Raw genomic sequence first — 26,630 nt, 5'->3', positions numbered from 1 at the left:
CTCGGATCCTCCTGGCCCTCATATTTGCATATAGGGCCTCCCAGGCTTTCGACTGGCCCCTGCGGCAGGCGGCCATGCCCCTCGGTCAGGAATCTGATTAACCGTCGCCGCGCCCGCAGAGGGTAGTGCCAAGGTTGTCCCTGGAGACGCGGAGGACGCTCAGGCTGCGCCGCCCAGCGCGAGGAGCACGGAGAGGGCTAGTTTCCGCTTGGTTCCACAACCCTTCCCTCCTCGCCCCCACGGGGATCCCCCTGGGTCTGGACGTTGTGGGGGTGTCCCCTACGCACGGGCGGGCTGAATGCCGCAATCCAAAGCTTCTGATCTTCAGGTCAGCGCCACCAGAGGCTTACTTTGATTTTAGGTTCTTTAGAGAGAGTACTTATCCCAGTCTAGAAGCTGGACGCTCTGTGAGAAAGCAGTGGATTGAAGGAACAACGGAATCAGTAATATATATAGATACCAGGCATATTTGTAACTGTGGTGGCCTTGGGCTTTCCGGGGGGTTAGCTTCTTTCACAGTAAAAGGACTATATAATTCTCCGCTCAGAACCATGACGTCGCATCCAGAATGTGGAAGGGTCTTGGTTTCCAATGAACTGGCCAATAAAAACAGGTCCCAGCCGCCCACTTCGACTCAAGAGTCCTTGAGACTTAGGGGGCAGGGTTCTCACAACAAATTGTCTCACAACAACCGTTAGACTGTGTTTATAGTGGGGAACCTTGTTTGTGATTGGATTCAAACAATCTTCCCCGCTGCCTTAACTTATACTACCACCTGTCAAAACTGTCTGCAAAGACCGGCAGGAAAAAGAAAAGATTAATTCTACAAATGTTAATTCAGAATTGGTTGCCAAAGACCCAAGGATTGATTTGATGCTACTGTGTTTTTAGATGGTCGGGTTTGGCATTAGTTGTTTTGTTTTGTTCGTTTTTTTTTGTTTTGTTTTGTTTTTTTGGTGGTGGTGATGGTGGTGGTGGCAGCGGCGGCGGAGGGTCTTTTAGATAAGGTTTTTTCTGTCCTAGAATTCCTGATACTCTTGCCTCATCATCTGGGGATCACAGGTATATGCTACTACACCTCATCATCTGGGGATCACAGGTATATGCTACTACACCTCATCATCTGGGGAGCACAGGTATATGCTACTACACCTCATCATCTGGGAGCACAGGTATATGCTACTACACCTGGTTTGGCCATAGCCATGCTGTTTAGCCGTGTTGGGGATTGATCCCAGGGTTGTTTTGTTTTGTTTTGTTTTGTTTTTTAAAGATTGTATGTATGTATATACACTGTAGCTGTCTTCAGACACACCAGAAGAGTGCATCGGATCCCATTAAAGATGGTTGTGAAGCTGGGCGTGGTGGCGCACACCTTTAATCCCAGCACTCGGGAGGCAAAGGCAGGTGGATTTCTGAGTTCCAGGCCAGCCTGGTCTACAGAGTGAGTTCCAGGACAGCCAGGGCTATACAGAGAAACCGTCTCGAAAAACCAAAAAAAAAAAAAAAAAAAAAAAAAGATGGTTGTGAGTCACTATGTGGGAATTGAATTTATGACCTCTGGAAGAGCAGTCAGTGCTCTTAACCGCTGAGCCATCTCTCCAGCTCAATCCCAGGGTTTTGTCCATGAAGCTGGACAAGCACTCTGTCAGCGGAACAGACCAGGATAGACTGGGTTTCAGACCAGGAATTTTACTTACCACAGCAGACATGGCCTCTAGGTTCTCCCAGCATCCCTCAGTCCCTACCTGGAATCCCAGGTCCCCAACCCTGAAATTTCCAGCCCAGGTGCCCACTGCCCTTCCCTTAGATGTTCTTTAGTATATAAAGCAGACATTTTAGTCCCACTTACCCAACCCTGCATGTATGCTTTCTCTCTCGCTTCCCCCTCCCCTTCCCCCCTCCTCACTGTGACTCCCCTGGCCTGGGCCTTGGGGCCAGTGAACTCACCCCAGAGAGGCTTCCCAATAAACCAGTTTATATAATCTAATGTGGCTTGCATTGGTTCCTTTTACCAGCAGAGAAATAACATCACCACCGTCCTCATTTTTTTTTTTAAGATTTATTTATTTATTATATCTAAGTACACTGTAGCTGTCTTCAGTCACTCCAGAAGAGGGCGCTAGATCTCGTTACGGATGGTTGTGAGCCACCATGTGGTTGCTGGGATTTGAACTCTGGACCTTCAGAAGAGCAGTCGGGTGCTCTTACCCACTGAGCCATCTCACCAGCCCCCCGTCCTCATTTTTTATTTGTTTGTTTGTTTTTTGGTGCTTGACTTGAAGTCACTGGAATATGGCCATCCCTCTGAAAGGTTTCCTCTCAAGAAGACAATGTAAATTTAAAAAAATAATAAATTAAAAAATAAAAACAAAAACAAAGCTCAAATAGTTTAAAGATGACATGCTGCCTTATAAAACAATAACAAGGACAAACAAAGCTCTCAAAGAAGGCAATGAATGGATCCTGAAGGCTGGAACCCCTTACAAGTAACGAGAAAGAGAAAACGCGAGGCTAGAGAAAGAGCTTCTTTTCAGGAAAACCTGTAACTGCAAGCACTAAGGAAAGAGGCAGGAGCCACAGGTTTGTTGTAGAGCCTGTCTGAGTTAATCCAGGAAACATTCCTGGAAGGTTTTTATTATTTTTGTTTTGTTGTTTTGTTGTTGTTTAGCAGATTTACTGGGAATTTTGTGCCCACACGAATACCCTGGAGTTGGGCAATAATGGGTAAATAATGCGTGTGAAGAAGGGGTTAGGAATGGCAGGACACCAGGAGTGGTGGCACATGTCTGTAATCTGTCCTCCCATTCTGAGTGAAGCAGGATCTTACACTGTAGCCAGCCTGGGTTACAAGTCAAACTCTGTCTCTAAACCCTAAACAACAAAATCTCAGCAATGTAACCCAAGGCTAAGAAAGAGTCAATGAGGCCTCTCCGTCCCATTCCACGTTGACCTCATCGCTTTGTGTTGGCCCTTGAGCCTTGCCCATGAGTGTCCTGTGAGGGTCTAGGAGACCTGACATCCTTCTCCTAACTCCTTCCGTAACTACACACAGGACAATCACCACATGTAACTGTAGTTCTGTCCACATGAACTGCTCTCTACCATTGCCCAGAGAGGAGAAGTTCCAAGCAGTAAAGTTTATTAAAGTCAGACACAACAAGGCAGGAGGGTGGTGGTACACGCCTTTAGTACCAGCAGGGAAGCAGAGGCAAGCAGATCTCTGAGTTATAGGTCAACAGAAGCAGTCTGCAGTAGGAGTTTCAGAAGAAGCAGGATTTCTCTGCCCTGTCTGGAAAAGCAATAAAAAGGAAACAAGAACCTGCGACTAACATAATATAGAGTTACTATGTTCCAAAGAGAAAAACAATTGAGCTACACTATGTTGTATCAGAATTTGGATCCGAATTTCTGTTAGCTGAATGAAACCCACAAAAAGCTGGGGGGGGGGGGGCTGCTGGTGAGATGGCTTAGTGGGTGAGGGCACTTGCTATTCCAAAGGTTCTGAGTTCAAACCCCAGCAACCACATGGTGGCTCACAAACACCCAGAATGAGATCTGATGCCCTCTTCTGGTGTGTCTGAAGTCAGCTACAGTGAACTTATGTATAATAATAAATCTTTAAAAAAAAAAAATGGGCGCACCCAGCACTCGGGAGGCAGAGGCAGGCGGATTTCTGAGATTGAGGCCAGCCTGGTCTACAGGGTGAGTTCCAGGATAACCAGGGCTATACAGAGAAACCCTGTCTCAAAACCCACCCTCACCCCCCCCAAAAAAGCTGTCTATCAGAGAAACTTTCTTCTAAGGTACCCTAAAAAGAGTGTTGTGATGTCTCTTAATGGTAACTTGCCTGGTATGCACAGGGGCCTGGGTCTGGTTGCTAAGCAAGGGGGAAGGGACACTGAGGATTAGAACAGCTACTAATAAGCCTTCATCCCCAGCTAGATGGAGACCTAGTCTACTGAGCTGGTAACCTAAGTTGGAAATTTGCTTCTCACCGGCTGGTCTACACAGGAAGGAGGAAAAGATTTAGCTTAGTCTTGAGGACAGGGGCAGTCTATCTCCTCCAGTTTACTTTGACCTTGGAGTAAAAGAAGAGACCAAGCAGAAACTGACAGCTAGCTGTTAGAACTTTAGAAACCTCTATACCACCCACCCTTACCTCCACTACACCCTACCCTCTTTCCAGACTCCTTTCTAGTGTCCTAAGGGCCCAAGTGACCCCTATCAACTGGCCACCCAGGGCAAGACCAAGGGCAAGTTTCTATTCTCCTCCTCCAACCATCTCTTCTCAGTAATTCCCCAATTCACGTTCTTGGGCTGAGCTTTCTATTTCCTGGACATCCTGCTCTACCCTCCTACCCCACCCTGTCCTTCTGGAGGGATATTATACTGTGTTGAAAATGAAGAAGAAAGATTCAGGAGGGAACAGCCAAGGCTTACAGCTCCTCATAAACAGGGTGATGTGGCCCGTGCCTGTGACCAAAGCACTCAGAGATTAGAATCAGGGAAATCAAGAATGCAAAGTCATCCTCAGCTATATAATTTGTTCAAAATCAGCCTGGATACTAAGACCCTAGAGAGAGAGAGAGAGAGAGAGAGAGAAAGAGAGAGAGAGAGAGAGAGAGAGAGAGAGAGAGAGAGAGAGAGAGAGGGAGAGAGAGAGAACTGCTCTTCCAGAGGTTGAGTTCAATTCCAAGCAAACCAGCAAACACATGGTGGCTCACAACCATCTGTAACAGGTTCCAATGTTCTCTTCTGGTGTGTCTGACAGGTACAGTGTATTCATATAAGAGAGAAAGAGGAGGGAGGGAGGGAGGGAGGGAGGGAGAGAGAGAGAGAGAGAGAGAGAGAGAGAGAGAGAGAGAGAGAGAGAGAACAACTCTCCCTTGGTCAGTGCCTTTTTAGACCTAGGTGTGAGAAATTGAAACACTGTTGACGGTTTGTCCAGCTGTCAAAATATTTGAACTGGGTCCCACCTGAGAACTCTGTGATAGAGTGTTGTGGGAGAGGAAGCCAAGCAAAAGTGGGAGGGGGAGCCAAGCCAAACTGTTGATTTGTTCCTAAGATACCCACTGGACTCAAATACAGTGAAACAACAGGGAACCTCACGAACTTCATGGGCTCAGTAGCTGACATTCAGGCACTTTCCCAGGCCTGGGAGCCTTTCATGTAGTTCTTTTTTAAGATCACATGGCAGTGGTGGAGCACGCCTTTAATCCCAGCAGCAGGTGGATTTCTGAGTTCGAGGCCAGCCTGGTCTACAAAGTGAGTTCCAGGACAGCCAGGGCTACACAGTGAAACCCTGTCTCGAAAAAACCAAAAAAAATATTATTAAATATTAAAAAATTTAAAAAGATCTTTATTCAGAGGCCCAAATCAAAGTCCATTCTGGCACCCCTTTCTTTCTGTGTGGTCAAAATAAAGCCAAAGATGGATTCAAGGTGGAGTGAAGAGGAGAAGGTGCCAGGGAGGCGACCCTCTACATGTCATAGGTGTATTTTTCTCTTCCTTCCTTCCTTCCTTCCTTCCTTCCTTCCTTCCTTCCTTCCTTCCTCCCTCCCTCCCTCCCTCCCTCCCTCCCTCCCTCTCTCTCTCTCTTTCTTTCTTTCTTTCTTTCTTTCTTTCTTTCTTGAGACAACCATGTGGCCATGGCTGTTCTGGACTCACTTTGTAGACTGGCCTTGAGCTCTCAGAGATCTGCCTGCCTCGGCCTCCAGAGTTCCGGGATTAAAGGGACAGACACAGCACCATGGCGGGCTTCAGAATGAGATCTCTCTCTTCTCTCTCTCTCTCTCTCTCTCTCTCTCTCTCTCTCTTTTAAGATTTATTTATTTATTATATGTAAGTACACTGTAGCTGTCTTCAGACACTCCAGAAGAGGGAGTCAGATCTCATTATGGATGGTTGTGAGCCACCATGTGGTTGCTGGGATTTGAACTCCGGACCTTAGGAAGAGCAGTCGGGTGCTCTTACCCACTGAGCCATCTCACCAGCCCCCAGAATGAGATCTCTTACTAAATCAGAGGAGTTCTTGAAGACACCTCCAGCCCACCCTCCTCAGGATGTTGCATTTTCAGATGGGGAAAACAAGGCCTAGAAAATTGAGATGGGCCTTGCAGGGCCTTGGCCCCACCCGGGGAGCACTCTCTTCCCTCCCAACTCCTGACCAGTATGCCAGCAAAGCATAAATATAAACGCCTGTAGCCGCCCTATGTCTTTTAGCTCCCACATTTCACCATGTCTGCTGAAAGACAAAGGCCGCCGGGCGTGGTGGCGCACACCTTTAATCCCAGCACTTGGGAGGCAGAGGCAGGTGGATTTCTGAGTTCGAGGCCAGCCTGGTCTACAGAGTGAGTTCCAGGACAGCCAGGGCTACACAGAGAAACCCTGTCTCAAAAAACCAAAAAAAAAAAAAAAAAAAAAAATTTATTCTTAGGGGCTGGTGAGATGGCTCAGTGGGTAAGAGCACCCGACTGCTCTTCCGAAGGTCCGGAGTTCAAATCCCAGCAACCACATGGTGGCTCACAACCATCTGTAACAAGATCTGACGCCCTCTTCTGGAGTGTCTGAAGATAGCTACAGTGTACTTACATATAATAAATAAATAAATCTTTTTAAAAAAAAAAAAAAAAAAGAAAGAAAGACAAAGGCCAGGACATGGGTCTGCACAGCTGAGCTCTCCCTATCATCTTCATCCTCATATGCCTTCTAGGGAAACAGCTGTCCTGGGAAAGCTGGCCATGGCTGTTTAGAGGAGTCCTTTTTCTTTTTTTCTTTTTTCTTTCTTTTTTTTTTTTTTTTTTTTTTTGGTTTTGTTGTTGTTGTTTTGAGACAGTGTTTCTCTGTGTAGCCCTGGCTGTCCTGGAACTCACTCACTTTGTAGACCAGGATGGCCTCGAACTCAGAAATCCACCTGCCTCTGCCTCTCAAGTGCTGGGAATAAAGGCATGCACCACCTCCGCCCAGCTCAGACATCCTTTTTCTTGATGCAAATGGTTCCCTGAAACAAAGAAACATGCTACATAGAAACACTCTCACCACAAGGGAAATATAATTGACACATTCCCTTATTTTATTTAATTTTTGTTTATTTATTTTGCCCTTTTGAGACTGGGCCTTACTGTGTAGCCCAAGATGGCCTCATACTTAACTACAGTCCTTCTAACTTCCTATGTACTGCAATTAGAAGACCCTAAGTCCACCATCCCCCATTCTTCCCCCAGTGCTAGGGATAAAGCCCAAGGCCTCAGATATGCTCAGAAAGCACTATACCTCTGAGTTACATCTCCAGACCAGATATGGTCCATGAGCCCTTCTATGTGCTGCAAGGAACATACAACCATCTAACACAGTCCCTGGAACCACAAGGCCTTCTGCAAAGCTGAATTCTATACTTTATTCAAAGTGCTTGAAGCATCCATTTCTCCCTAATAATGGTGGGAGAGATAAGGCAAAGTACAGGATTTCAAGTAGTCCAGGCTGACCTCAAACTTGCTATGCAGCCAAGTGTAACCCTGAATTTCTTTTTTTTTTATTTTTTTATTTTTTTATTTATTATATGTAAGTACACTGTAGCTGTCTTCAGACACTCCAGAAGAGGGCGTCAGATCTTGTTACAGATGGTTGTGAGCCACCATGTGGTTGCTGGGATTTGAACTCTGGACCTTCGGAAGAGCAGTCGGGTGCTCTTACCCACTGAGCCATCTCACCAGCCCAACCCTGAATTTCTTATCTACTTACCTCAGGCTCCCTGAGATAACTGTGTGACCCATAACATCTCTGGTTATGTTAATGAAATTTTGACCCATGTTTTTTAAAACTAGCAGTTTATAAAATAGCACGTTTGCCCCACCTGTGGGCTAAAAACCAGTGATATCTCAGCTGAATCAACAGAATCTTTCTTTCTCATGGAAATAATCTATAAAGTCTATGTTTCAGAGACAGGACACTAAATACAGAGAGAAAAATCCTTCCCTATTCTCTTTTTCCAGAATTCAAAGTTCAAAACCCTGAGGCATTTCAGGTCAGGGTCAGGCTTTGCAAGGCAGGAGTTAAGAGGAAGATAAGGAGCTGGGCGTGGTGGCGCACGCCTTTAATCCCAGCACTTGGGAGGTAGAGGCAGGCAGATTTCTGAGTTCAAGGCCAGCCTGGTCTACGAAGTGAGGTCCAGGACAGCCAGGGCTACAGAGAAACCCTGTCTCAAAAAAAAAAAAAAAAAAAAAAAAAGAAAAAGAAAAAGAAAAAAAAGAAAGAGGAAGATAAGGATAACATTGCTACAAAGTAATTAGAACTAGCAAGGTTTTAAACTTGCCACCAGCGCCTGCTGGTCAAAGTACCGATTGCTACAAAGTAACTAGGATCAGCAAAACTTGCTGCTAGTGCCTCCTTTTTCCAGTTGTCCACACCTGCTTCACCCAGACTCAGTGATCTGTACTAGCTAAGACAGTGGTCACTTATATTTACCTGTGTCTTTCAATTTAAGTGACATAAAATTCCAGTTTCTCTGGGCTAGCAAGATGGCTCAGCAGGTAAAAATGCTAGCTATATAAACCTGCTGGCCTGGTTGTGAATCCCGATATCTATATAAAGGGGAAACAAAGGAATAATTGGACAAGGTTATCCAATTTATCCAATGCTTCTTTTCTTTCGTTCCTTTTCTCTTTCTTTCTTCCCCTTGTTTTGGTTTTGTTTTTGTTGGTTTTTGTTTTGTTTTGTTTTGTTTTTGCTTTTTTCAGACAGGGTTTTCTCTGTATAGCCCTGGCTGTCCTGCTACTCACTCTGTAGACCAGGCTGGCCTGGAATTCAGAAATCTTGCCTGCCTCTGCCTTCTGAGTGCTGGGATTAAAGGTGTGTGCCACCACGCCCAGCTTGCTTCTTTCTTTCTTTCTTTCTTTCTTTCTTTCTTTCTTTCTTTCTTTCTCTTTTGAGACAGTTTTTCTGGGTGTAGCCCCATCTGTCCTTGGAACTCACTTTTTAGACTAGGCTGTCCTTGAAGATAACTACCTGCCTTTGTCTCCCAAGTACTGAGATTAAAGGCCTGCACCACCACCATCTAGCCACATAGGATTTTATACATGAAAAATACAGTGAGGGGCTGAGAAATGGCTGAGTTAAGAGCACCTAATGCATCGGGCTTGGTGGCGCACACCTTTAATCTCAGTACTCGGGAGGCAGAGGCAGGCGGATTTCTGAGTTCGAGGACAGCCAGGGCTACACAGAGAAACCCTGTCCAAAAAAAAAAAAAAGAGCACCTAGTGCTCATGTAGAAGACCCAGGTTCTGTTCCTAACAGCCATATTAGGTGGCTCACCACTGCCTGTTACTCCAGCTCCAGGGCTCTGAGCCTCTGGCCTACAGGGGCACCTATACTCATGTGCACACAGCCCATCTCCACTCCTACAGGCCTATACATTATAGTTTGTTTGTTTTTTTTTTAATGTAGAGAGCAGAGGGAATCCGAGTGTGAGTAAAATCTTGAGTGGCCCTGTATTGTTGATATGAGCATTTCTATATCAAAGACCCTGATGCCTCAGCCCAGGCAAAGCTTTGCCTTAGTGAGGCCCAAAGGGATGGCAAAGCTTTCCTGGAGGGTCCAAGTGAGGAAGACTGACCAGAGGGTGCACAGAAACTAGCAACTGCAGCATCTTCCTTCCCGACATTTACAGCCTGAGACTGTTCACCTCCTACAGAGACCCAATAACTCCTGCCTCTGGGATGACCCTAATAAACATCCTGAGGTTCTGGGGTGGTGTTGGGGTGCTCCATCAGAGTTCACACAGCCCACCTGACCGCAGCTTCTCTATGCATGGTCTGGACTTCTGTCCGCTCTCGTTTTCTCACTGCCTCCAGTCAGGGTTCCAAGACCGAGTCACATGGGGTATGGCAAAAAAGGGAAAGAATGTTAATTAAACCTATTATTTAATTATTGTGAGTGTATTGCCTCTCTATGTTGTCTAGACAGCATTTGCAGGCCTGGTTCTCAAGACAGTCAAAAGAGGATGTCAAGGAAGTAAGCAGTAGGCATCCATTAGAACTGCAGTTACAGATAGCTTGTGACCTACCATGCAGGTGCTGAGAATCAGACCCAGTCTCTACAAGAGCAAATATGCTAAACCACTGAGCCAGGTCTCCAGCCTCCGGTTTTGGTTTGGTTTTGAGGCAAGGACTCCCTTTGTAACTCGGGTTGGCCCAGAACTGATTATACAGAGTGGTATTCTGGGCTACTCCAGACAAGCAGAAAGAGGACATTTTCAGCAGAGCGCAGATTTTTGATTGTTACATAAAAGGTCTTTTAGCAAGTCAATTCTGCAAGGCTAAAATATCTTATCTGATCTAGGCAGTTTCTAAAGCAACCATTATCTAAACAAAACCAGTCATTATTCAGCTTCTACTTATTCAAAGAATGTCCAGTGACTGCAGTTATGTGCTAAGAGACTGAAAATTCCTAAGGAAAGCAAGCCCTAGAATCTCAGATAACAATCACTGGTTATTTGCAAGCCAATTACCTCAAGGTTATGTTGCCTTCACTCAGGAGTAAAAGCCAGGTGCAATGGCTCTTCAAAAATTCTACTACAGTATAGACCAGGCTACCTCAAACTTTCAAAGATCCTTCTGCCTCTGCCTCCCTAGTGCCAAAATTATAGGCATGTATGATCCTGATTGGCAAGTCTTCCTTGCCTTTTTGGGGGGGAGGGGGCAGGTTTCCTGGCTGTCCTGGAATTCACTCTGTAGACCAGCCTGGCCTCGAACTCACAGAGATCCATCTGCCTCTGCCTCCTGAGTGCTGGGATCAAAGGTGTGTGCCACCACTGCCACTACCACCCGGCTCAGCTATTTTCTCAATCTTAATAGATTTGACATCCTTTTGCCTAGGTTTGTGCAGAAAGACCTTAATTTTCTCAAATCTTATTTTCAAAAATTAAAATTTGTTCATTGTTAATAGAGTGTGTGCCTGTGAGTTCATGATAATAGGTGAAGGGTTGGTAGCGCTGTGCCCATGCAGATCAGCAGGCTGCTTTGCCCTGTTGGTTTTCTTTCTCTGCCTTTCCTTGGACTTTGGGATAGAATTTGGGTCCCTGGGATTGTGCAACAAGTGATTCTCTGATGGAACCATTTTACCAATCTGATATTCTCAGACATTGGAAGAGGCACTCAGAGAGTCTGCAGGAGGGTACCCAAGATGTTCCTAGAAGGCAGAATTAGAATGTTTCTTTCCCTGTCTTAAATCTAAAAGTACTTCAGAAGCATGAATGTTCTGGTTATGTGATACAGAGCATTTCTTCCAGATTCAAACGCTCGGAACGCCTTTGAGAAGGGAAGGGACTTTTCGGAACTTAATCTTCCATAGGCAACGTGCATTTGGTATCCTCTGGGTAATTTTTGTTTGTTTTGCTTTGTTTTGAGACAGGGTTTCTCTGTACATGGCATGCGCCACCATTGCCCAGCTCCTATGGGTAATTACAAAAAAAAATAAAGGTAGCAGCCATGGTGGTGTTTCACATCTGTAATCCTTGCACCTGAAAGCCTGAGGCAGGAGGACTGCCTTGAGTTCAAAGTCATGCTTGTGATAAGAATCACACAATTCAGGCAGTGGTGGCACAGGCCTTTAATCCCAGCACTTGGGAGGCAGAGGCAGGCAGATTTCTGAGTTCGAGACCAGCTTGGTCTACAGAGTGAGTTCCAGGACAGCCAGGGCTACACAGAGAAACCCTGTCTTAAAACAAAACAAAACAAAAACATGAAAAGAAAAAGAAAGATTGAAGGGGAGGGAGACTCTGCTCATTCTGTGTCTACAGTAAAGAGACTTTTAATGAAGAAGTCACATGCCTTTTCCTTCAGGACCTGAGGATACCAGAAAGCTCTAGAGCACAAGGGCAACTTTCTCTCCATAAATTCAAAGCTGGCCCCTCATACATATAAAATGGGGATTAAAAAAAAAAAAAAAAGACTTTCTGAGTCAAGTCACAGAAGACCCAAAAAGGAGTTTAACAGATTTTCTTTCAGGACAGGAGTGAGCATTATTTTTTTAATAGACAAGGTCTCAGATAGTCCAGGCTGACTTCAAACTTGGTTGGCGACCAAATCTAACCCTGAACTGCTGACCTTGTGTTCCTGTGCTTAAAAACTGGAATTAGAGGTATCTACTACCAAGTGTGTGTGTGTGTATCAGACTAAAATGCCAGAGTCTGATCTGCAGCTATAGGACTATTAGTGACCAAAGTGTTTTGGTTTTTGGTTTTTTTGGGTTTTTTTTTTTTTTTTTTTTCTTTTTGGTTTTTTGAGACAGGGTTTCTCTGTGTAGCCCTGGCTGTCCTGGAACTCACGCTGTAGACCAGGCTGTCCTCGAACTCAGAAATCCGCCTGCCTCTGCCTCTGCCTCCAGAGTGGTAGGATTAAAAGCATGTGCCACCTCCGCTCAGCCCTAGATGAACTCTCAATGCCCTTTCAAGGATATGAGCTTTGAGCAAATTAAAATATAAACACAAACAAGAACAACAACAAAAAACCAGTTTGCCATCGGGGTGATAAAAAAGGCAAATCCAGCTCTTCAAAAAAGGCACTAAATGTCCCAGCTGTCCCGCGGCAAGGGCGGGGTTTGTGACTCAGTGGGCCGGGCCTGCCCATCCCTTCAGTCCTTAAACTCGCCCACCCGCCTTTCCCAGCGCTAGTGCTGCTGGCTGCTGTTCCTGGTGAGTACCTTAAGGGGTGCAATTGAGCCCTTGGATCCCGGAATTCAGACCTTGAGACAGGGTCTACAGGCAGGGCAGGGTGTGGGGGCTTCGGCATCACCCTAGGCCGTCTTGGAGTGCTCCGATTACCCACAGTGGGTTTGGGAGGGCGTGGGACCCCTTTCGAGTCCTGAGAAATTCTGGCTGGTTTTTCCAGAGACCAGACCTGTTGGGTTCGTCTCTGACAGGAGTCAGGGTCCTGCAGCAGTGGCCCTATGTATGGGTTCGCGGTGGTACCCAGACCCATCACCCCAGTGTGCTGAGGTTCCAAACCTAGCCTTGCTGTGTCACCCACCATGGCCTTCCAGGGCTCTGGCCACTTGTGTCCTGTAACTGTAGGTTGCTCTAGGCAGCCCAAGTGGAAAAGTTGTCAGTGCCTCAGGTGACCATGGATGGAGCTTAGAAGAATAATTTTGAGATGTTATATTATAACTTAACAGACTTTTTCTTATTTTTTTTTAAACTTTGGGGAGGACCCGTCTGTTTTTGTTGTTGTTTGTTGTTGTTGTTGTTGTTTTTAAGATTTATTATATCTAAGTACACTGTAGCTGTCTTCAGGTGCACCAGAAGAGGGCATCAGATCTTATTAGAGATGGTTGTGAGCCACCATGTGGTTGCTGGGATTTGAACTCAGGACCTTTGAAAGAACAGTTAGTGCTCTTAACCATTGAGCCATCTATCCAGCCCCAAGATGTATTTATTTATTAAGTGCACGGTATTCTGCTTGCATTTATGCCTGCAAGCCAGGAGAGGGCACTAGTCCTCAGTACAGATGGTTGTGAGCCACCCTGTGGTTGCTGGGAATTGAACTCATGACCTCTGGAAGAGCAGACAGTGCTCAACCTCTGAGCCCTTTTTCTTATTTTTTGCAAAAGAAAAAACTCATATAACAAAGGACTTCATTTACCAGGCGGTTGTTAGTTCATGCCTTTAATCTCAGCACTTGGTAGCACTTGAGAGGCAGAGGCAGAGGCAGGTGGATCTCTGTAAATTGTAGACAAAGGTCAGTTTGTCTACCTCAGGGAGTTCCAGGACATCCAGGGCTACACATTTTATACACTAGGTCTTTTCTTTTTGAAATTGTTATATTATGTGCATTGGCGTTTTGCTTGTATGCATGTATGTCTGTGAGGGTGTCATGTCCTCAAACTGGATAGATAGTTGTAAGCTGCCTTGCAGTTGCTGGAAATTAAACCTAGATCCTCTGGAAGACCTCTTAACCATTGAGCCAACTCTCCAGCCCTGTAACTATCAGGTCTTTGTAGCTTACTTATCATGCAAGATTAGGGATGCCTAGACCAAGTGCTTTACTGGGTACTGTCAGGAGCTCTGAGTGTTTGGAACTTACTTTTTTTTTTTTCTCCAAAAACTTAGAACTGTAGTTTGCCCATTTACCCTGAGTGAGAAGTAGACCTGGCTGTTGCTGCCTTGCTTCACAATAAGACCACCAAACCCAGACAACTAGGCAGATGCCAACAAGAGCCTGCTGACAGGAGCCTGATACAGCTCTCTCCTGCAAGGCTTTGCCAATGCCAGGCAAATACAGAAGTGGATGCTCACAGTCATCCATTGGACAGAGCACAAGGTCCCCAGTGAAGGAGCCAGAGAAATACCCAGGGAGCTGAAGGGGACTGAAGCCCCATAGGAGGAACACCAATATGAAGTAACTAGTACCCTCGAGCTCCTTGGAAGTATACCACCAATCAAAGAAAACACATGGTGGAACTTGTGGCTCTAGCTATATATATAGCAGAGGGTGGCCTAGCCTCTCATCAATGGGAGGAGAGGCCCCTGGTCGTGTGAAGGCTCTATGCCCAAGTATAGGAGAATGCCTGAACCAGGAATGGGAGTGGGTGGGGAGGGGGAGGGGATAGGGGTTTTTTGGAGGGGAAACTAGGAATAGGGATAACATTTGAAATGTAGATAAAGAAAAATATCTAATTAAAAAAAGACATACAAAAAAAGACTGTTTCATGGAACAGTTTTGGGCCTAGCACATACAACTTTAAACCTCATTAGGTGATAATGTCTGGTTTTCTTAGGTGCTAAAAGCCAGTTCCTGGGACTTTTTTTTTTTTTCAAGACAGGGTTTCTCTGTAGCCTTGGCTGTCCTGGAACTCACTCTGTGGACCAGACTGGCCTCGAACTCAAATCTGCCTGCCTCTGCCTCCCAAGAGCTGGGATCAAAGGCGTGCACCACCACTGTCCGGCTTTTTTTTTTTTTTTTTTTTCTAAAGACAGCATTTCTCTGTGCAGCCCTGGAACTCATTGTTAACAAGCCTGGCCTTGAACTCCCAAGTACTGGAATTAAAGGCATGTACTACCATGCATTGTATTCTGAAATTCATTTTAAAATACATTATCAGCAGCTCCCCTGAGGGCCCTAATCCTTTTGGAAACTGCTGGAAGGAAGGAAGAGGAAACAAACTGGTAACAACCATTTCAGACAGTTTTTTGTTTTTTGGGCTTTGTTTTGTTTTTTTGTTTCGTTTTTGTTTTTGTTTTATTTTGTTTTGTTTTTCGAGACAGGGTTTATCTGTGCAGTCCTGGCTGTCCTGGAACTCACTCTGTAGACCAGGCTAGCCTTGAACTCAGAAATCCACCTGCCTCTGCCTCCCAAGTGCTGGGATTAAAGGCGAGCCCCACCACTGCCCGGCTCATTTCAGACAGTTTACAGAATCTCTACACCATTCCCAGGTTAAACGGCTTTGGTTGTGGTATCTTGTTTCTTGAAATAGCCTCAGAAATCTAGGCCTCAGTAGAATTGCTGTGGCTGAGGGTGACCCCGAATGCTCCTGCCTCTGTCTCCCAAATGCTGGGATTAAAGGCGTGTACCACCATTGCCCTGCTTGTTTTGCTTTTATTTATATTTACTTATTTATTTTTGGTTTTTCGAGACAGGGTTTCACTGTATAGCCCTGGCTGTCCTGGAACTCACTCTGTAGACCAGGCTGGCCTCGAACTTTCAGAAATCTGCCTGCTTCTGCCTCGCAAGTGCTGGGATTAAAGGCATGCACCACACCATGCCCCGCTTGTTTTTTTTGTTTTGTTTTGTTTTGTTTTTTTGTTTTTTTGTTTTTTTGTTTTAAGGTTTACTTATGTATTTGACACTGTAGCTGTAAGGATGGGTGTGAGCCATGTGGTTGCTGGAAATTGAACTCACCCCACCCCACCCCCAATTTATTTACCACTATGTTAGTACACTGGCTGTCTTTAGACACTTGGGAAGAGAGCCTCAGATCTCTGAGCCACCATGTGGTTGTTTTTTAAAATCCCTGCTTTGGGTCCCAGAGAGCTGGTTTGGAGGCTGGAGCAGCTGAACTGCTCTTGGCAGGGCTCCCAGGTTTGATCACCACTACCAACATCTGTACAACAGTACAACCATATGATTCCTGTTTCACAGGACCCGATGCCCTTTTGGTCTTCACAGGCCCCATGCTTGCAAGTGGTGCACATAGATTCATACATGTAGGTGATAACATAAATCTAAAGAAAAATCTCTTCCAAGTCACTACCCACATGACCAGCTTTAGATTTTGGGAAAAAGAGCAAGGATTTAGATAGAATATGGAACTAACAATCCATTACTTTTTTGAAAATGTCTTAGCTTTTTGGGCTTCCAACTTAATTTTGATTTTTGGTTTCTTCTTGCCTTGAAATTACTGCCAGTATTAGGGGGTCCAGGGAAGGAAGAGGAGGAAGAGAGAGAGTAATAAGTCCTCTAGAACTTGAAGGGCACAATGCTGACTTTAGAAGACATTTGTCACCACTACCTGTCACGACATTCTTTTATCCCTTTGTCCTAAATCCCATACTCCTGGCATAGTGACTAAAAAAAATGTAAGGCCCTAATTATTATGGGATAAATGGAATTGAATGGAAAACTGAGATCCAAAGAGTAACTTTCCTAAAGTCATGATTTGCTGGGGTGAAAAGTAGAGAATTTAGGACTGAAAATTCCCAAGTTCCTCACAGTTTTCTCTATCCCAGCTTGTTGTAGGAGAAAGAAATAGACATAAAGAATAAAAATAATGACTAGTGTGGGAAGGCAGTGGTGCTCCAGGTGCAGATGTTCTCAGGAAATGCTCATAACATAAGAAGGTTAGAAGTATGCACATCAGGCAAGGTGAGGCAGAAGGCAAGCTCTTCTCACCCAGTGCTTCTCCATTGCCTGAATAGAACTCTCTTGGGTAGAGCCTGGAAATCTCCCATCAGCTCTTTCTTAGTCTTTTCATTTTATACCTTTCCTATTGAGGTAGGTTCTCACATCCTCTATTTCATATCTTCTGACAGGACTTCACCATGGACCAGTGCCCCATACCTACCTTGCTGGAACATGGCAACTTCTCTCAGGTCCTGTTTAACAATGTGGAGAAGTTCTATGCTCCTAGAGGAGATATCATGTGCTATTACACCCTCACTGAAAAGTTCATCCCTCGACGCAAGGACTGGATTGGCATCTTTAAAGTAAGTGTTAACACTAAGGGATTAGGAACTAGGGTGCGTCTTAGGTTCCAGGTATATTATGTCTGCCCAACATCACACACTGGTTTGTATGAGCCTCAGGCATTGTTGTCTTGTTCAAGACAGGGTTAATCTCTGTATCCTTGACTGTACTGGAACTCTGTAGACCAGGCTGAATTCAGATGTGCCTCTGCCTCCCAAGTGCTGGCATCAAAGGCGTGTATTACCTATGCTCAGCCAAGCCTGTTTTTTAATTTCAGCCTGATTTCTTTAATCCCAGGACTCAGAAGGTAGAGACAGAAGGGTGTCTGCATTTGAGGTCAAGTAATCCTGATCTACATAGAGTTCCAAGCCAGCCAGGGCTACATAGTGAGAGCCTTCTCTAAACAAAAACAAATTAACTTAACAGTCTCAAACTAAAAGATGGGAGAAAAATCCCACAATCCCAAGTTTTATTATGCTTTCAAAGATCAGTCTAAATGCTTTTAAAAATTTAGCCCTATTTTGAGGGCTAAAGAGATGGCTCAGTGGTTAAGAGCACTCACTGCTCTTCCAGGGAAAAACTGGGTTTGATACATAGCTGCCCACAATCATCTGTAACTCAGGAAGTCTGATGCTCTCTTCTGACCTAGCACCATCCACAGTATATGCCATATACAGACAGATATAGGTGCAAGCAAAACACTCATGCACATAAAATTTGAGTAAACAAGTTAAAAATAAAAATGCATTATCCCATATTGAAATATGCAAGCAGGACTTAGTAAGATGGATGAACCTTAGAGTTTTGATAGCTTTGTTAGGAAGGGTCCAGACAGGATCTCCTTTCAAGGCTAGCCTCAATCAAGCTCTGTGTTGTAGCCAAAGATGGCCGTGTAACTCTTGATCTTCCTGCTTGCTATCTCAGTGCTGGCACTGTAGTAATGTTTCATCATACCTGGCTAATTTTTCATTTTTTTTTAAAGATTTATTATATGTAAGTACACTGTAGCTGTCTTCAGACACACACCAGAAGAGGGCATCAGATCCCATTACAGATGGTTGGGAGCCACCATGTGGTTGCTGGGAATTGAACTCAGGACCTCTGGAAGAGCAGTCCGTGCTCTTAACTGCTGAGCCATCTCTCCAGCCCCATGATCCCCTTTTCTAGCCTCTGTGATTGCTGGGCATGCACATGGTATAGATGTATCATGTAAGCCAAAACTCATACATAGAAGTCTTTTTGGATTTTCAAATAAGAAGTCTTAAAATAAGATTTTTATTTTTTATTTTTATGTATATATGTGGGGTGTATGGGCATGTGTGAGCACAGGTACCTGTGGGTACAGACTCTCCAGCCCCTTGTTTGATTTGTTAACCCATTTTCAAGATGGGTAAGATGGCTCAGTGTGTATAGGTCATGTAAACTTAGTCCTCTCAAAGGTAGAAGGAGAGAACCAACATTATAGAGTTGTCCTTTGACCTTCATGGGTATTGTGGCATGCATACCCTCCACACACACACACACACACACACACACACACACACACACACGCAGATACAATAAAATTAAATGTTCAAAAAGACGTAGGCCCAGTGATGTGGCTCTGTGGGTGACTTGAGTTCAGTATCTAGGTCCTTTTATTTTTTGGGGGGTGGGTTTTCAAGACAGGGTTTCTTCTCTGTGTAGCCCAGGCTGTCCTGGAACTCACTTTGTAGACCAGGCTGGCCTCGAACTCAGAAATTCTGCTGCCTCTGCCTCCAAAGTGCTGGGATTAAAGGCGTGTGCCACCACGCCCGGAGAGTATCTAGGTCCTTTATGGTACATAGAAGGAGGGAACCAACCCATGCTGCCTGTCCTCTGACCTCCACATATAGAACTTATGTGGCTGCAGACAATAAAACAGTTTACATTTTTTTCAAAGCAAGATAAATGGTGGTGCGCTTGTAGTCCCAGCTGAAGCAGGAGGATCCTAAATGCTATATGGGCAGGTTCAATATAGCCTGGCTGTATTTTAATTGCTCTGTGCATTCCAAAGGTATTTTGATAATATCAATAAATAAATAGATAAATAAAAGATTAACCTAGAGTTTTCTACCTAAAGTCTCCACAAAACTTGACTTCAGCAGGCAGCATTCTGAAGATTTGCTGTGGGCTGGGCCTCTCCTGCGGAGGAGGTAGCATGGTACCCCACCCTCAACCCCCAAGGATTCAGGATGAGCAAAATGGATGTCCTTGGTATTGGTAGCTAGTGACTCTAGTGTCTAGCTGCTAAGACGGATTGACTCCCAAACCACCATTTTCTGAATTCCTTTGGTTAATTAAAAGATTATAACATTGACTGTGAAGCTTGGTCCTTCATATCTCACTTATAAAGCTTTCTTTCAGCACACCCCTAACACCAGCAGTCCCTGGTAGCATGTACAAATGAGTCAGGGGCTCACGTGTGGTTCAGGCCAGCTATCCTCAAACTCAGCTGTAGCTGAGGATGATTTCGAACTTGTGATCTTTCTGCCTTAGCCTTCCAAGTGCTGAGGTTAGAGGATACTGCCATGCTAAGTTTCAAGTGATTTTAAACAGTGCTGTATCACCTATTATAAATGTAGTGACAGCTACTTTCAACCAAAAGCAGGTGAGAGTCAGTCAGCTTCTTTGCATATGTCTACCTGTGCTTCAAGCTCTCTCCTCGACCTGGTATCTTAAATGTTTCCAAGCCGGGCAGTGGCGGCGCACACCTTTTAGTCCCAGCACTTGAGAGGAAGAGGCAGCGGATTTTGGGAGTTTGAGGCCAGCCTGGTCTAACAGAGTGAGTTCCAGGACAGCCACAGCTATACAGAGAAACCCTGTCTCTATACAAAAAAACCACCACCACCACTAACAACAATAATAATAAGCCGGGCGTGGTGGCGCACGCCTTTAATCCCAGCACCCGGGAGGCAGAGGCAGGCAGATTTCTGAGTTCATGACCAGCCTGGTCTACAGAGTGAGTTCCAGGACAGCCAGAGCTACACAGAGAAACCCTGTCCCAAAAAACCTAAAAATAAAAATTTTTAAAATAAAAATAAAACTGCTTCCTGTCCCACAGACTTCTGTGGCTCTGAGATGTTCCCAGCAATATAAAGAAGGGTCTAAAATATGTCCTAGGGTTTCCAGATGGGCTTGTTGTGGTAGAGCGTTTTCAACCTGCTCTGATTTCTTGGAAACGGAAATGGGTCAAAATTCACTAAATGGTAATTTGGCCTCCTGTTTGCTGGGTGTTTGCTCAATCTTCTGAAGACCACAATGACTCCCTTTCTATTTTCTGTCCTTTTATCTTAGATAAGATTTGAGCTACCTCTTGCCCCTGTCTGAACATCTAGTGAGAATATTTTCCACTTAGCCAGTCTCCTGATTTATTGAAGTCAATACCCAGAAAAATCATTAAAGCTACCAGCTATTTCTATTTATTTTATCATCAACATGGTGGCAGGTGTCTTAGAGGATGCAGCTTTGAGGCCCTGTCTCAGTGTCCTCCCTATCCTGACGTCCTCAGGGTAAACTTCACACAGACTGCACTCTTATCTGGTAACCCCCTTCCGAGGTTACCTTTTGCCAATTGGACCTCAACACGATTTGTTTTGGTTTTTTGTTTGTTTCAGAAGGTTTAGAGCCTTCCTACTGCAGTGAACATTTAATTTATAATGTATCTATTTTTGGAGATTTGCCACAGGTTGAGATTTCCTCCCCCTGCCCCCCATATAATGGCCAGACAAGAAACAGGGATCTTGTCATAACGAATTCATTCTATCTTCAGTATATACAAATAAAATATAAATGCTTTTTTAAAGAAATTATTGTAAAAATAAGACTTATTCAAGTTGTCAGTGCTGAATTAGAGTCCCTTGACCTTGCAGGTAGGGTGGAAGACCACTCAGGAGTATTATACCTTCATGTGGGCTCCCTTGCCAAAAGACCAAAACAAGGATTCAGCCACACAGCAGGAAATCCAATTCAAAGGTAGGAAAATACTGGGTCGAAGATGCTGATAACTCTGTCCCAGACTGGGAAGTTGTTTTGTTTTTTAAATGAGATCGCTCATATTAAAAATCACATTCTGCTTTCAGCTTATTACCTTCCCAAGGATGTGGAGCGCTACCAGTTCTGCTATGTGGATGAAGATGGTTTAGTCCGGGGAACAAGTGTCCCTTTCCAGTTTTGTCCAGACCCTGACGAGGACATAATGGTTGTTATCAATAAGGTCTGTAAGCCATCTCCCTGCTAGCCTTGGGGCATAGCAGTTGCCTACTTTGAGTCCATAGGCTTTGAAGTGGCTGTAGGCAGTGTTGGAGAAATCCTATCTGTATGGTTCTACTCTAACCCACACAGGAACAAATTAGGGATGCTTTAAAAAAAAAATCAAACAATACATGATTTCTTTCTCCCTTCAATTCTTTTAAAGAGAGAATTCAATGCTATGGCCCAAGCTGGCATAATTCAGGGTAGTTCTCCTGCCTCAGCCTCTGGAGGTCTAAGATTCCACTGTGCTCAGGAGGGGCCCTCAGGTTTTCTCATCTTTTTCTGGTGAAGCCAACCTCCATGCCTTGACTTTTGTGCCGTTGCGTGTGCATGATGTAACTGCTCTCCAGTGTCACTGTGAGCGAGAATCCCACTTAGCAGCTTGTGGGAAGGACTTTAAAGCTACCTGCCTGCCTTCTCTTGCAGGAAAAGGTAGAAGAGATGGAACAGCTCAGTGAGGAGCTTTACCAACAAAACCAGGAGCTGAAAGACAAGTACGCTGACCTCCATGAGCAGCTACAGAGGAAGCAGGTACAGACTGGGGAAGGAGATCAGAACGGCATGCAGTCTCTGGCCCAGAGATTTTCTTTCTGGCTTGTGATCTGTCATCTCTCTAACACCAGCGGCTCTCAACCTTCCTAACACTGCACCCTTTAATACAGTTCCTCACGTTGTGGTGACCCCCAACCATGAAATTTTCATTGCTACTTCATAACTAACTACTTTTGCGAATCATAATGTAATATCTTTTGGAGATACAATAGAGGTTTGCCAGAGGGGTTGGGACTCACATTGAACAGTTGCTTTACAGGGGTTTCTCAATAGCCTTGCCTGTCCTGGAACTCAGGCTGTAGACCAGGCCTCTACCTCCGGTATCCTGGGACTGAAGACCTGTGCCACCACCTGGCATGATGTCTGATTTTCTAAAATTACACGTAGCTCTTATCGATTTATGGGGCTAAGCAGTGGTCTAGCTTCTATCCACTGGAAAGTGTTGTCTGGTCTGTCCAAGGCACTCAAATACTTCAAAAAATGGATTAGTGGATAACATTTCTGGTAATGGAGAAATTAATATAGATGCTTTTTTGTTTGTTTGTTTTTTTTTTTTTGTTGTTGGTTTTTTAAGTGGGGTCTTTTTTGGTGTTTCCAGACAGGGTTTCTCTGTGTAGCCCTGGCTGTCCTGGAGCTCACTCTATAGACCAGGCTGGCCTCGAACTCAAATCGCCTGCCTCTACCTCCCAAGTGCTGGAATTAAAGGCGTGCACCACCACTGCCCAAATTAAAGTGGGATCTTAATGTGGCTGAGTTTGACCTTGAACTCCTGCCTCATTTTCTGGAATGCTGAGATTACAGGCATGTACCACCATATACCACACGCAAGGACAAGCTTGTTTTTTGAACAAGGGTCTCACTATAGCTCTGGTTGGTCTGGGTCTTGCTATGTAGATCATACATGGAGGCTTACTGCCTCTACCTTTTTGAGTGTTGGAATTAAAGCTGTCAGTCACCACACCCAATCGGAGTTAGATGCATTTACAAAAAAAAAATTTTTTTTAGCTGAATGTGGTGGCAAACTCTAGAATCCCAAGCACTTAGAAGAAGGCAGAGGTTGGTAGGGTAGATCTGTGAGTTTCTGTCAAGCCTGTTTTTTTATGGTGAAAAACCTGTCTCAAGAATTAAGATATGCAAGCCCGGGCATGGTGGCGCACACCTTTAATCTCAGCACAGGCAGGCGGATTTCTGAGTTCGAGGCCAGCCTGGTCTACAAAGTGAGTTCCAGGACAGCCAGGGCTATACAGAGAAACCCTGTCTGGAAAAAACAAAAAAAGATAAAAAAAACAAGAGTTAAGATATGCCAGGGGGGCTGGTGAGATGGCTCAGCGGTTAAGAGCACCGACTGCTCTTCCAAAGGTCCTGAGTTCAAATCCCAGCAACCACATGGTGGCTCACAACCATCTGTAACAAAAATCTGATGCCCTCTTCTGGAGTGTCTGAAGACAGCTACAGTGTACACACATATAATAAATAAATCTTAAAAAAAAAAAAAAGATATGCCCTGCAATGGTGGCACATGCCTTTAATCCCAGACCTTGGGGAGGTAGAGGCAGATTTCTGAGTTCAAGGCCAGCCTGGTCTACAGAGTGAGTTCCAGGACAGCCAGAGCTATACAGAGAACCCCCCCCCCAAGAAAAAGAAAAAGAAAAAATATGGATGCATATTTGCCTGCTTGTACATTTACAAAGAGACTAGAAGTCTAGTCTAGACTGGAGCTGTCACCGTGGACACTGGGCACTAGAAGCAGAGCCTGCAAGAGCAGCAATTGCTATATTCTCTAGTCCTTGGATGCCTGTTGATTTGGAAAGAACAGACTAGGGCTATGCTATATAGATCAGTAGTGGAGTGCTTGCCTGGTGCTTGTGAGGCCTTGCAAAAGCAATAATAGTGTATGTATGAAAAGAGTGTAACTTTGTGTCAAATGCTTGAAGCTTGAGGGTTATTTCTCATGAGTCCACCACAGTGCTCATGAGAATTAAAATTTATTATTTTTCTCTTTTCCTAAGATAGTAAAATCCATCTTTAAACTGATCTGGAGAGATGGCTCAGCAGTTAAAAGCATTCAATGCTCTTCCAGAGGTCCTGAGTTCAATTCCTAGCAACCATATGGTGGCTCACAACCATCTCATGGGATCTAATGCCCTCTTCTGGTGTGTCAGAATAGCTACAGTGTATAATCATATACATAAAATAAATAAATGATCTGTCTGTTTCACTCCAGGTGGCACTGGAAGCAACACAGAGGGTCAATAAGACCTTAGAACACAAAGTGGAAGAGAAGGCCTCCTGGGAGAAAGAGAAGGCCTCCTGGGAGGAAGAGAAGGCCTCCTGGGAGGAAGAGAAGGCCTCCTGGGAGGAAGAGAAGGCCTCCTGGGAGGAAGAGAAGGCCTCCTGGGAGGAAGAGAAGGCCTCCTGGGAGGAAGAGAAGGCCTCCTGGGAGGAAGAGAAGGCCTCCTGGGAGGAAGAGAAGGCCTCCTGGGAGGAAGAGAAGGCCTCCTGGGAGGAAGAGAAGGCCTCCTGGGAGGAAGAGAAGGCCTCCTGGGAGGAAGAGAAGGCCTCCTGGGAGGAAGAGAAGGCCTCCTGGGAGAAAGAGAAGGCCTCCTGGGAGGAAGAGAAGGCCTCCTGGGAGAAAGAGAAGGCCCCCTGGGAGGTAGAGAAGGCCCCCTGGAAGGAAGTGAAGGCCTATTGGTGGAATGATCTGCACCGGTGAGTGGGGGAAGGGCCACTCACTGTTAGCACTGCCTGTTCTGGTTTGGTATGATTGCACATCCCAGACTGAGGACCAGAAGTTTAAGGCCATCCTTAGCTACACAGTGAATCTGAGGCCAGCGTAGGCTACATGATGGCCTGTCCCAAAACAAAACAAAGAAACCCCTGTCTCAAAAGGACTCAGCCAAGTGGTCGTGCACACCTTTAATCTCAGCACTAGGGAAGCTGGGACAGAAGGATTGCCCCAGTTCGGGATAAATAGTAGCTGGCCAGACAGCTATATAGCAAGACCCTATTTCAGAAACCAAAGAAAGGAGAAAAAATTGATTGTTAAATGTGGTTGTATGATTTTAAACCCACTAGAAGATGTACTTTGATATGTGTGTGTATCCTGGGTACCCTCTGAGCTCAGAGAGGGTATCAGGTCTCTGAAACTGGAGTTACAGAGTTATGAGCTAGGTACCAAACCTGAGTCCTGTGCAAGAGCATCAAGTGCTCTTCACTTTTGAGCCATCCCTCCAACCATAAATTAACTTTACATTCATACATTTTGTGCTGTGTTGATTTTATAAAGTCATATTTGTATTTTATGTATGTGAGTACACTATCACTGTTGCTGTCCAAACACACCAGAAGAGGACATCCGGATCCCTTTAGATGGTTGTGAGCCACCATGTGGCTGCTGGGAATTGAACTCAGGACCTCTGGAAGAGCAGCCAGTGCTCTTAACCACTGAGCCATCTCTCCAGTCCAAAGTCATATTTTTAAAAAAGGGGCGGGGGGTCGGGGGGAGGCTCACAGTGGGAGCTTCACCTGCAGAGGAAGTTCATCTCAGGAACTTGGATAAATGTTACTTCTCCCAGTACTGAGTTGAGGTGTCCGTGTATCTTGGACTGGTGACAGCAACAACCACCATTTGGCCAGGAGCATGAGTGGTCTCTGTTGGGGAATTTCTATTCTGTGGAGATGGATGTAGCCAATAAAAAGGAGTTACAACCCACAAGTCCTAGTGAATCACAGTAAGAGATCCAGTCCACTATGTCTAATGTTAACAACACTCCAGGGGACTAAGTGTGTTGTTGTTTACCCAGTCAGTCAAAACAGGGACTAATCACCCACAGTGTGCACGTCTATCAGGCCAGGATTTAGAGAGATAAAGAGTCCTTGCCCTTAGAAATCCACAAAACTAATGGAGACATTCACACTGCCAACAGAGCAACTCAGATTTTTGGTCTCCAAATGGGATGAGGAAAGGAGTTAGCTAGCCATTCATAAACTTCAGAGCCCAGAGAAAAGAAAGGTCTTTGAGGACAAAGGGGCCTGAAGAGTCATTGCATTAATGCAGGAGGGGATGGGTGGGTGGGTGTGTCTCTGTGTGTGTCTGTGTGACTTGAAATGGTCTAGCTGTAACCTAAGATGGGCTGGAATCTACAGCCTGACCACTGGCCTGGAAGTCATTGGCAATCCTCTTGCCTCAGTTTCCCAAAGGCTAGCATTCCAAGCTTGATCTCTGTGCCCAGCTAATACAGGAGTGTCTTTCTGACTTGAAGCGGTGGTTCCTTAGTACATACAGAATTATTCTTCTGAGATAAAGGGAAGAGATGGCAGAGACAGGGAGCCCCATGTAAAAGGAGTTAACAGAGCTACCCAGTACCAGTCCGGGTGCTGAGGAGGGAGTCTGATGTTGTGGGAGAGCAGCAAGTGCCTTTAACTGCTGAGCCATCGCTCTAGCCCAAGTGTTGCCATTTTGCAGTTTTTCCAGGCAGAGTCTTATTATGACCCTACCTGGTCTGGCATCGTGTCCTTGGACTATGAACTTGTGGCCCCACACCTATTGCTTATTTCTGTGTTGCTGAGGTTTGAATCTACGGCCTTGTCTATTCTGGGCAAGAGCATTGCCTCTTCTGTCGACACCAT

General features: G+C 45.1%; 2 protein-coding genes across 3 annotated transcripts in view; one reads left to right on the top strand and one right to left on the bottom strand.

The window, feature by feature from the left end:
• The window catches only part of Ttll6 (tubulin tyrosine ligase-like family, member 6), a 41,726-nt gene extending 41,555 nt beyond the window's left edge, over positions 1 to 171 (bottom strand). The window contains exon 1 of the mRNA XM_017314531.2: positions 1 to 171. The gene's annotated coding sequence lies outside the window, so the exon portion shown is untranslated.
• Calcoco2 (calcium binding and coiled-coil domain 2) lies at positions 68 to 25,712 on the top strand. 2 transcript variants are annotated; one of them, XM_006534460.4, is made up of 6 exons: positions 68 to 328; positions 17,024 to 17,197; positions 21,068 to 21,170; positions 21,278 to 21,411; positions 21,876 to 21,980; positions 24,226 to 25,259. In XM_006534460.4, the coding sequence occupies exons 1-6, from the start codon at positions 299 to 301 to the stop codon at positions 24,712 to 24,714; spliced, it is 1,035 nt and encodes a 344-aa protein (XP_006534523.1). In that variant the 5' UTR covers positions 68 to 298; the 3' UTR covers positions 24,715 to 25,259. The 2 variants fall into 2 exon arrangements, with proteins under 2 accessions (XP_006534523.1, NP_001257947.1); NM_001271018.1 differs by lacking the exon at positions 68 to 328 and adding an exon at positions 12,666 to 12,691 and having other exon boundaries at positions 24,226 to 25,712.
• The last annotated feature ends 918 nt before the right edge of the window (positions 25,713 to 26,630 follow it).

This window comes from Mus musculus, chromosome 11 (genome assembly GCF_000001635.26).
Source record: "Mus musculus strain C57BL/6J chromosome 11, GRCm38.p6 C57BL/6J".
NCBI lineage: Eukaryota > Metazoa > Chordata > Mammalia > Rodentia > Muridae > Mus > Mus musculus.
Note: the sequence above shows the minus strand (reverse complement) of the source record. Positions and strands in the feature narration are given on the sequence as shown.